General features: G+C 34.7%; 1 protein-coding gene across 1 annotated transcript in view; it reads right to left on the bottom strand.

The window, feature by feature from the left end:
• The window catches only part of LOC108691050 (G protein-coupled receptor kinase 1), a 23,659-nt gene that overhangs the window by 2,680 nt on the left and 9,346 nt on the right, over nt 1-11,633 (bottom strand). The window contains exons 2-10 of the mRNA XM_018198674.1: nt 2,950-3,026; nt 2,026-2,099; nt 1,806-1,907; nt 1,564-1,638; nt 1,412-1,473; nt 1,272-1,323; nt 982-1,173; nt 570-877; nt 305-479 (exon numbers count right to left, since the gene is read on the bottom strand). Coding sequence (XP_018054163.1) covers nt 305-479; nt 570-877; nt 982-1,173; nt 1,272-1,323; nt 1,412-1,473; nt 1,564-1,638; nt 1,806-1,907; nt 2,026-2,099; nt 2,950-3,026 — 1,117 coding nt within the window. The remainder of the gene's footprint in view (nt 1-304; nt 480-569; nt 878-981; nt 1,174-1,271; nt 1,324-1,411; nt 1,474-1,563; nt 1,639-1,805; nt 1,908-2,025; nt 2,100-2,949; nt 3,027-11,633) is intronic.

The following is an 11,633-nucleotide window of genomic DNA, read 5'->3' as shown; positions in this document are numbered from 1 at the left end:
ATATATCTTTCCATTAATAAATTATATTTCATTAAAATAAAGAATAATTAAAATGCAATTTATGCCTTACTTTTCCAAAGAAAGAAAAACCAAGTTAACTGAGATTTATAGTTGTCTATTAATTCATCAGAAAAAGTCTGGAATATTTTACAGATTTATTCTATTCAATACAAATGGCAGCACATATAAAAAAATGTAATTTAGCTGGATAAAAAGATTTATGTAAATTTTCGCTTTTGAAATATCATCATCATCCGATATATATATATAATGCAGTGAACCAGAAATGTTAAAAGCAACATACCATATTCAGCGTCATACGGTCTATCTCGTGTTTATCCTTGGTGTTTAAGTGCCTGAACGGACTACGTCCCATTAAGAGCTTGAATATTACGCAACCGAAGGAAAACCAATCCGCACTCGAATCGTATGGAGTGTTTTTCGCAATCACCTCCGGCGCCATGTATCCATGCGTGCCGCTGTTACAGCATGAATGAAAAGTATTATATATTCAGAGCATTGCGTTACACGTGGAAAAATTCGATTGAATTTCAGATATATATACATACACGCTTGAGTGCGGCCTTTTTTTTAAGAAATCGACTGCCAATCCCAGATCCGATATCCTAATGTGACCGTGTTCGTCCAGCAATATATTCGCGGGCTTCAAATCACGGTAAACGATGTACCTGCTATGCATGTGTTCCAGACCGAGGAGCATTTCCGCGGCGTAGAATTTCACTTCCGGCTCGGTAAAGATTCCGCGTTGGTTTAGATGATAATGCAGATCACCACCGTTCATCAAATCCAATATGAAGCACAATTTGTCAACGGTGTGAAATGCATACGTCATGCATACTATGAATGGGCAATCCATCTGCGATGACAATGCTTTTTTATGTCACATCTGACTAGCGTCATCGTGATTTAAATTTGAAGGCATTGTTTATGATAAAAGAGAAAAAAAAACAAGTCTCTTACCCCGGTGCTGACTATCGAAAGCATCGTCCTCTCATTGAGAGCCAACGTTTCACCTTGCTTCATTTTAATACGTTTTTTATCTAGACATTTCATGGCATACATCTTGCCAGTGTCCGCTTTCCGGCAACCATACACCTCGCCGAAGCCGCCCCTGCCTATTATTCGATGCACGCTGAAGTCGTTCATCGTCAGCTGTAATTTCCGTTATAAAACGCGTGATAATTTAATCTTGAAAATTCCATTCTTGAAAAAGGGAGAACAAAATGAAATAAATATTAATTTATCTGTACCTGGATATTTAATTCTAAGTTTTTCCATTGGCAGAAACGGGTGTATTTATCGCTAGAAATATACAATTTTTCTTTTAATCACAAATTATCACGTCATACAAGTTTATTTGTAAAAAAAACTGTCAGAATGTCATTTGTACCTTTCCAAAAATTTCTGAAACGGTTCTCCTCGCAAATGATTAAATATTTCCTCGATGTACGGCTACAAAAATAAAAGAAATTTCATTTATCACGAATAATATCGATTAGGTAGGCGCAATCGCGTAGATAAGGTCACAAGACAATGACCTACCTCAAATAAGTCAACTGGGACTTCATTTTTCATAAGATATTTGTGCACGTGAGCTACCGCCTCTTGCGAATATTCCTGCAAAAGATAGACACGTCGCCATTCATTAAAAAATAATATACGTACATATAAAGAAAAAATGGAAAGAGAAAATTCTTCTCCAGTTATTATTACGGAACAAAATAGAATTCGCGATGTTGTGTCTATATATATATATATATATATACATACATATATATACTTACATGAGAATGCGACAGTAATTCTTTCATAATGTAATTATCGTAGATTTCACGGGCAAGTTTTCTCCTTTCTTCTGGACATTCGAGCTTCTCGTATGCCTTGATCTACAATACACAAATAAACATTCCTTTATGCAATCGGGTTAGTAGTGTGTGATATATATGCGACGCTACTGGAATTTAACTATATATATGTAGTGTATGCGGGCTAAAAAACACGAACCTCTTCGTAAAACCTAAGTTGCGGAATCGGTTCCTCCGCTACAGTCTCGCAGAAGTCTTTGAATAAAAGGTAACCTGGAAGTACATGTTTGCTTGACATCGGCGAACTTTCAGTAAATTATCACAGCTCTCGCTACATTTAATGCCGTTTCACTACTTTTGCGGAAAAAAAATAATATAACTGGTGTGACAGAGAAACGAATCATCCGTGTAAATTGGCGCGGTCCCGCCAAAGGGATCAGGTTTTTCCAGGTCATCTCAAGCCGGTGATCAAATGGCACATTTTGTTTTGTGACGGGGAATCGAATGTACATTATTCGATTATATTATTGATTAATTTGGGAGATAATATTTAATTGATGCTTGAAATTGAATAATGCTTTACGAACAATAGAACGTAATTAGCAATTCGTAAACGAGACTGTCGATTACATTGGAGGATTGGCTTCAGTAAAATTTTTTTGCATGGACGAATATTTGCGTTGTCGCGTTATGTTGAAAATCTCCGAAATTCACGACGCGAAACAAGTTGCAAGAATTAATCGACAAGTCACGACTGTATTTATCTACATGAATAATATACGCATTTCGTATGATTGTGTTGAATGAAGAGAACGAGAGAGAGAGAGAAAGAGAGAGAGAGAGAGAGAGAGAGAGAGAGAGAGAGAATGAAAGAGAAGGAGAGGTAATGCCGATATCTGAAGTCTATATATAATTGGATTGTACAGAACAGAGAGATAAAAATGCAAACGTTGAGAGAAGATTCTCCTCGCTGCGCAATTAGATTGGATGAGTTGGGCGAATTTATTGGGCAATTTTACGAACTAAATCTAAGCCTCTCCCTTTGTCTTTGATCTCATCAAAGAACGGAGGGACGAGAGAGTGGTGAACGAAGGGCGGACTATCGAAGCGATAGTTTACTCACCTAACATTTGATTAAATATTTTGTCGAAGTTTACTTCATTATTCTTCTCCAGATATCTGTGCATGACGCTCCGAACGCTGAAACAGAAAGGATCGATTTTTCTCATCAGCAATGGTTTATCGTGCGATGACGTCCTTTCCAAGAGACCGATAAAAGCGCAGAAGAGAAAATACAAGCGAATATGTCGCGTAAAGATATTTCCATTTGAAAACCCGAGGGGACCCGGAGATCCCTGAAATTTCCGGAGAGATTCTGAGCTGGGAGTCGGCAAACCCGATCAGTTATTCCATCAAGCGTCGTCGTCGACGTAAATCTATCGAAAATGTACTCGGCACATTTCGCGGAGAATATATTAGCGTGCTCGGTGACTCGAAATCCCGATTTCCATCATCGTCGCTGCGCCTACATCACGAGATTGATCAATATGGAAAACGGCGGAATTGCCGTTATAACTCATCGATACAGTTCGACCCGGCACGAACATGAAGAGCGCGGGGACTCGCGCTCGAATGACAAAGCTACCTCCACAGATACCGAGAAGATAATAGCCAATTTGACAAAATACAACGCGCACCTATTTCCTCTTCAATTATCCAAATGATCTGCAGTGTACATGTGTCACGCAAGAGCACGTGGGCGTTTAAAGTACAAGAGAGTTCATTCCGCATATCACAGAGCTAATAAATAATTAAAATCGCGCATGCCTTCTTATTATCTCGGATATTTTTTACTGAAATTTCAAACCATTACAAATATTATATTAATCAAGGAGATACCATAATATGTGACATGTAAGATTTATATGCTGCAGTAACTTTTCAATGTGAGCGATTGACAATTAGTGCTTTCCAGCAATAGAGACACAGAGATGATACAGTGTAATACAGTGAATTATTATATCCTTGTCATTTACTAATGATAAACAAAGATGATATGATATTATCACACTGTATCATTTGTTGGAAAGCACTCAATAAGATGAAGATTCTTGTTCTCCAGGCAACGTCTCTCAGAAACCGGTTCAGCAAAAATCGTACGCTATGAGCTCGACAATCTTTATCAATCGTTCAATCGACGAGGATTCAAAACATTAATTTAATTCCAAAGTTTTAATCCGGCTGACATAAGCATGAGTGCTTACAAATATCTGATGAAAAAAAAAGAACGCTTGCAGTATCCCGATTTTGCTTTTAACGACAGTTCGTTATGTTATCGTTGCGTAGGTTTTTTATCGTGTATAATATCTGTGCAATAACAATATAATTATTTCGAAACTATCATTCGGAGTTACAAAATAGAAATATAGATTCAATCACAGTATATCGAGTCACAAATTGAGCATCATAAACTGCCTATCGCATACAGCATTACGGTTAATTGTTTCGATTCGATGGATGCAACGCGCGAAGATGCATCCACACACTGAGAAAAATTTGTATTTGTAACAATGTAATTATATGTTACTATAATTATGATTATTACTGCTATAATATAATGTAAGTAATAATAATTATGTGTATAGTTATGTCAAATATATTTAATTGGCAACTGAAAATGACTATAATTATAGTTATTATTACTACAAAATTGATTGCAATTTCTATAAATTATAGTAATTTCAATGATTTTTGTAGTAATTTCGATATTTATTATAATTATTGTCATTTTCGATTGTCAAATATATATATATATACATATACACACGCACACATATATATTTTGTTGGTAAAACTATAAATAGTTATTGTTAGGTGCTAAATTTAAAATAATAATAATTACAGTTATAATATGTAATTATAATTACAAATACTAAAAATTTTTCTCTCAGTGCAACGCAACTCAGTTACTTAGTAGCGGCTATTTCAGTCAAACTCGAGAGTGACCAAGTGATTGAAAAAATAGATTAAGCTGGAAAGAGCGAACAAACCTACCTGCGATAACAAAAACGTAATCGATGACTCTTGAAGAGATAACATCGAAGGGTGCGTTCATGAAGAATACATTTTTCGAGGTGTACGTCTTATATGACGATATTTCTTGTGACGAATTATTTTTCATGCATGATCTACATTAGGAAATATAAGGTAAATTGCGATTATTTCAGGTTATTCTACTTTACGAAAAAATGTAAGAAAATTAAATATTTCATCTTTATTTTTAACGACATTAAAGTTAACGTTATTATATATTATTAGATTTAATATTTTCTTCTTTTATACAAAATAAATACATTTTTGATTATCAAAGGAAATCTTATAATAATTTTTGAATATTTTATACATTTCGTCTTTGTGCTTATAAATCACGCGTCAATTATTAATCGGTTTTGAAAAATAGATATTATGTCAAAAGAGAGAACGTAATATCTTCAAATTAAGAATTAATTTAATATTATTGATTATACTAATGCAAGCATTTTATAAATCCAAAACATTTGCCTAATTTATTTCCTCCTAACAATAACTGACGATCAAACGACTGTCGAAATTACTTTGTCATCAGAAATAATAGAAATGCCTTATGTCGATTCACACACTACAAGAATTGGGAATTTTTACGATCGTTTTTATCAATAATTAATCGCATTTGTATCATCATTATTCATTCGATCTTCTGTGGACATCGATTTTTCGCTTCTCCATTCGACTTTACCTTTCCGTACGCCTTTTTAACTTGGCGAACAGATAATTGAGTTCGCGACGATATAGATAATTGAGTTCCACCTACTATGAATTTCTTATTTACGCAATAGAGAGAGGAGGCTGGTCACCATAGAGATCCCAAGAGAACTGATTTCTCGCGCTAAATTATATACAATATATACACTCAAAGTCGTCAAACTAATCAGCCAGCATGGATTTTTAATTTCATGATCGCACAATACTAAAAAAAAAAAAAGATAGAGTTTCGAAAGTTGCAAGGAGTTATTATGTAAAGCGGCTACTTATAAAACAAATATTAAAATTTATTCTCGAACGCGCTTCTCGTCACAGCATGTCAACTTTTATTTCATGCTGACGTAAAAGCGTTTTATCATTTTTATTATCACTTGTTCGATTCTGTAATCTCTATAGTCGCGCGATTATTCACCGCTAAATTAATATTGCGATTTACTGTGTTATATGGAAATAGCCAAAATAGCAACTCGAGAAACTTTGGGGCATTTACAGATGAGACGTGTAATCGCTCGCTTTAGTTATACTAATGATCAATTGGAGAATGGATGAAGTTTTAATTTCTCCAATCTTGTTTGCGGCGGTAAAAGCGAAGTGTATTAGCCAATGAACTTCCGTCGAAGGGCGATAGTTTTTCTCTTCGTGAGACGCTGCCATAAATCTGGCGGGATTTAATATCGACGCTGCCAATTTCGCGTCCCAATATACAGTTCATTGTTGGAAGTACGACGACGAATCTGACAAAAGAAATGTTGAGGGAGACGAATGAAGAAGCTTGCACAAGGACAAGATTTCAAAGAACCTTATCAACAAAAAAAAAACATCCACGTATGTCTCTTTTTGAATGTGTTATATTTAAGATCGTTTTATTCGATTTTATATACGAAGGAATGAAGTTTCAAGTGTCTTGAGAGTGTTGATGAAGTTTTATTTCCTGTGACTAATTGAAGCTATAAAAAGAAAAGGAATGTGAATAAACATGAAACATCTGGGTCCTTGGCATTTTAAAAGTGTCTCCATTATACTGGTCTTATAAAGGTAGAACGGCGTAAACACGACAATTAAGTGACGGAGCTCAAGAATAAAAGACGCAGTTGGACGTAAAATTTGATTAGGGTTAATTTCTGATAAAAGAAGGAGGAAGGGAGATTAATCCATAGTAGATGGAGCACCGAATATCAAGCGAGAATGAATGAGCTTTGCAACCGACCAAAATAAATCCGTGTTTTCACCGATTTGTTGGAGTGCCGCCAGACATCCAGAAACGGACAAATTTTTACCCGTTTGATCTGTGCTCGATCGACGCGATGAAATCCAAATCGAGCACAATGTTATAGGATTAAAAAAGACACAAGAATGGTAGTTACATAAATCTATCCGCGAAATCTAAATTAATTCGAATTGCTCGAAGCGATTGCAAGAAAAAAATATACATGTAAAAATAGAAAGAAGAGAAATTTTCTTATTGTTAACTAAGTGCCAAAAAATGCCAAAATATTTCAAAAAAGTTTAAAATAATTGTTCGAATTTAAGTTGATTAGTCTCTTTTATGTCTTTTCGAATTTTAACTCGCGTCAAGTAAAACACTTAGCATAAAGTTCCGTGTAAAACTTGAGAGAATGACTTTGATCATTATTTTACAGAAATCAATTAAAAGTTTTAGCTTTAAATTATTCAATGGAAAAACGGATAGGATTGACTACAATTCTCTACGAAATATGAAATCTAAGAAAGTGTCTCAAAACAAGCTTTATGTGAATTCTTCCACTGAGAATCACAATAACCACGACGTCTTATAAATGTCAAATCAAACCCGGATTCGCAGAATTCATCTATCGAACCACTTCATCATTTTAGTCGAGCGTTTCTTGGCAATCGCACGATTATAAAGGCAGGGCACATATTATGGAATTGTTTCCAGTGGATTCCAATCGGGATTATTCCATTTTTCCTAGAAATACTATACAAAATTGGTTAAATTAATCTGAAAAACGTTAGCCTAAAAATATAACAATCAAATTGTTTAGTAAAATATGAACGATCCATACTTTTGATTAAAATAACCTGACAAATTTTGTTGCATTTATTACGATAATCAGACATTTGGTTGCATGAATTTAAATGAAAATAATAAAACTTTCTCAGTTGAAATCTTAGATTAATTAGATTAATTATAATGATTATAAATATAATGTGTACCATATAATGTGTACAGAATATTTGATTATAATAATTAGAAATTCTGTTTATTGGATGAATGCAAAACTTTGTACGTTATTAAAATTCAAGCAGTAATTTTTATCCGTAAAGTTGGCTGGCCCAACTTCTAAAAAAATTAACTTTCTATAGCTCATTCGCTTGCACATTGTTTGTACGTGAATTCAGTTGCATTTTCAGTTGCACACTTCTGATAAAAAAGTTATTAAGAACAATTTTAGACGGAGAAGAGGGAGGGGGGGGGGGGCTAATTTCACACTAGGCCTCCAATCACGAGCAAATTAGATGGAATTAGTTTCAATCGATAGATTTTCGTGTGCATATTCCGAAATAAGTCGATTTTTCGTTTGCACCTTTAGTTAATGCTATTAACAATTACAGTTTCATGGACGATGGATTCGGATAGATAGATTTAAATCGCAGTTACTATACTTAAAATAATATGAATCGATAGGTTTTTATTTGCATATTACGAATCAATTCTTCGTTTGCATATCTTTAGTTAAAAAGTTATCATATTCAAATCTATCTACCTAAATCGAATTTTCCTCAAAACTTTAATTGTTAATAACTTTTTAATTAAAGATGTGCAATCGAAAATCAACTTTCGGAATGTACAAACAAAAGGCTATAGATTAATTTCATTCCATTTTTGAGCATAGTAACTGCAATTTAAATCTATCTGCATGAATTTATCGTTCACTTTAATTGTTAATAGCATTAACTTGTTGTTATTATAAATTTTCATTTAGAAAACTATAATATTTTCATCAAAATTTAATTTGCTTAATTTCAAATAAATCTTATTAATTCAATTATAATTGTTTTTTTTCCATAAGAGACTAATTGAACAATTCAGAATTGTTCCATTCCGAATAATTTCATAATACGAGATCTCATTATCCTAACCGACACTGTCGACACCCCAATAATGGCGATACGAGGATTTTCGTAACTACGGCCGGCATCTCGCTCAATTAGCACGTAATTTGATTTTGAACGGTAGTCATACCGTTACCGGCCAACCGATCGTTAACTTTTGGTTTGTGTCGAAATCGCTGCGCCAAAACCGCATAAACCGCGCTAGCTGGCGTATTTCTGCTCACGCCTCAAAAATCAAACCGAAATCTCCCCAACATGCGTCACAGTAAACGTTGCTGGAAGTAGAAGAAGTTTATTGAAACGAGATTGCCCGCTCAAGCTGGCTAAGCAAGTCATAAAGGCAAGTTGCAACGCGGCCGTTTACTTATTTTTATAAAGTATACATCCAAGACGCGCAAATGTCGCGCAATCATTCCTTTGGATGAGTGTATTTACATCAATCAAAAGAATCCATTTTTTTCTTTCCGCAGCAACGTGAATAAAATTAATTATCGGCATGTCAATTATGAGAAAAGTGTTCTACTGACGTTTCCTTCTTCAATTTTATTTATGAGAAAAAACCAAAATGAAATGTACCGTCACATAGCTTTGTCAATACTGTTTCAGTAATTATAATTAATACATAAACATTTGTACATTTTCATCGACGTCCAAATCGGTCTCTCTTCTGTTGAATTCTTAATTGTTGCTTTGCTGCAATAAAAAATCGAATTCAGAGCTTTCTTCTTTTAACAAATTTTTTGTTATTATCATCAAATTTACATCGTTTCAGAGACAATGTATTATTTCAGTAATTATAATTAATATATATAAATATTTGTACACTTTTATCTTTTGCTATAAATTTTTGTTGCTTCGTTGCAATAAAAAATCAAATTCAAAGCTTTCTCCAATTTGACTGATCACAAATATTTTATTATATTATTAATATCGCCAAAATTTATGATCAAGATTGCAAACTCTCGAGAAAGTACTAATCTGCAAACTGCTCGACTCGCGTTATGCAACAATAAATTAAGGAAGCCACATTTGACCTTTTTACGTGCTCAGAGACTGAGATCTTTAACGCTCAACTACATCATACCATATTTTAAACGTGCACAACGCATTTCCAGAACGAGAAATCCATTTATTATATCAAGAAAGAAATCACTTTTGATGTGGTACGAAGACAGACAGAATGTTCTCCGAAGCCAACTCGATTTGACAAAATCATTTATCCTCGACTTGCATAACGCGATCTGGTTGCAGTCGGACGTGAAAGCTCGTCGGTATATATTAATCATTTTCAAAATTGCTTCTTAGGCTAATCGAACGCAGTTAAAACTGCGTAAACAAACGAGTGAGCTCACAAGAGAAAGAGAGAGAGAGGGAGGGGGAGGGGAGGGTACTTAGACTGTGCTTAAACTCCGGTATTTTCATCAATGGACCGCTACTATCCGTTTCCATCGACTCTGCTACCGTTGTACTCTGCAAGCAATTTGACGAGACGGGAAAATTACACTTTGTCCGTAAAAGAGGCTCCGGATTAACGAACGAGTATTCGAGTAAACGTTCTCGAGTATCCTTTTAAGATCCGTGTTGGAAAAGCGGATTCACCCCGGCGGCTCTTACGGAGTCTTTCTCGAGCTTCAATCTCCCGTGCTATTATTCCCCATCTTTTTCCTCAATTTGATGGCAATCTCCTTTTTTCCAATGTGAATAGGGTAGTTTTGCGGCTGCCATTCAGGCAGCTGAACGCGATAAAAGACGATAATTAATGCATATAGCACCGGACGGGTATCCTATTATTTACGGCGACAGTTATACGCAAATGTAAGCGCGGCGGTGAAAAGATACGTAATTGTATAGCTGTCAAAAATGGCATTTCATGATAGTGCGAGACTCGTCAATCCTCGCAGAGAGAATACATTCGATTTCTGAATACATTTATTCGTTTATATATAATATTAAACTTGATATTTACTTTTTGTTTCCCGTATTCAAGCATTATACAATAAATAACGAAAAGACTTTATCAGTCTAAGGATTCTCGTAATGCTTAAATAATATTTCAATATGAATTTATATACATATCCAGTTCTACAAGTTTTTGCGCGTTGAAATTATTATCTTCAAACACAATTTTAAAAGTAATAATGTCATAAATTAAATTGCCAAACAATTTAGTAATATTGATATTAATAAGCATCTTTGATGCTAATAATCAAATATTATAATTTGCTGTAATGAGTTCGAAGTGCCCTTCAATTTTATGCTACATAAATAAAATGCTGACTATGTCACAGACTTTCGTATTAAAAATGTTTTTATTTGCAAAGTTACATATTTCATTATATCTAAAAGTTATGAGACAGGAAACGAGAAGTATATATATGAAGTTCGAAAGTATAAGAGTTAAAAAAATTTCTTCGAGCATCCAAGAAGAATTATCCATTACGGTTAAAGCACGTATGTCTCTCAGACATAATTACTTAATTTATAGCGAGAGTTTACAATAACGCTCGGGACTCGCGAGATGATCTCGTTTATTTACTTCTAAAAGCTGTTTTTACAATCGAGACGTTTTTATTATGACACGAGACTAGAGGCGACGCGTTTGCCCGGCTCGTTGATTGCTACCTTTAATTACATCCAGGACCGCAGCTTCTCCGATATATGTCCTTCCGAGAGAAGCTGCAGCTTCTTTTTCCTCTGTCCGGAATTATTCCCTTCCGCGCGTGAAAACGGGATAGCAGTTATCCGTTCTGAATACCAAGAGAAGAGCGAGTGGCCCAGTATTTTATCGATTCCACCTGAGCCAATCAACGATTAACCGATCCCATCCCGACGACACTGATGGATAACGCCAATATCGTCGCGCTTGAATCCTTTCAACAAGAGAACCACACTCCAACAGATAAAACTTTA

Source organism: Atta colombica, unplaced genomic scaffold (genome assembly GCF_001594045.1).
Source record: "Atta colombica isolate Treedump-2 unplaced genomic scaffold, Acol1.0 scaffold38, whole genome shotgun sequence".
Classification (NCBI taxonomy): domain Eukaryota; kingdom Metazoa; phylum Arthropoda; class Insecta; order Hymenoptera; family Formicidae; genus Atta; species Atta colombica.
This window is presented reverse-complemented; position numbering and strand designations above follow the sequence as displayed.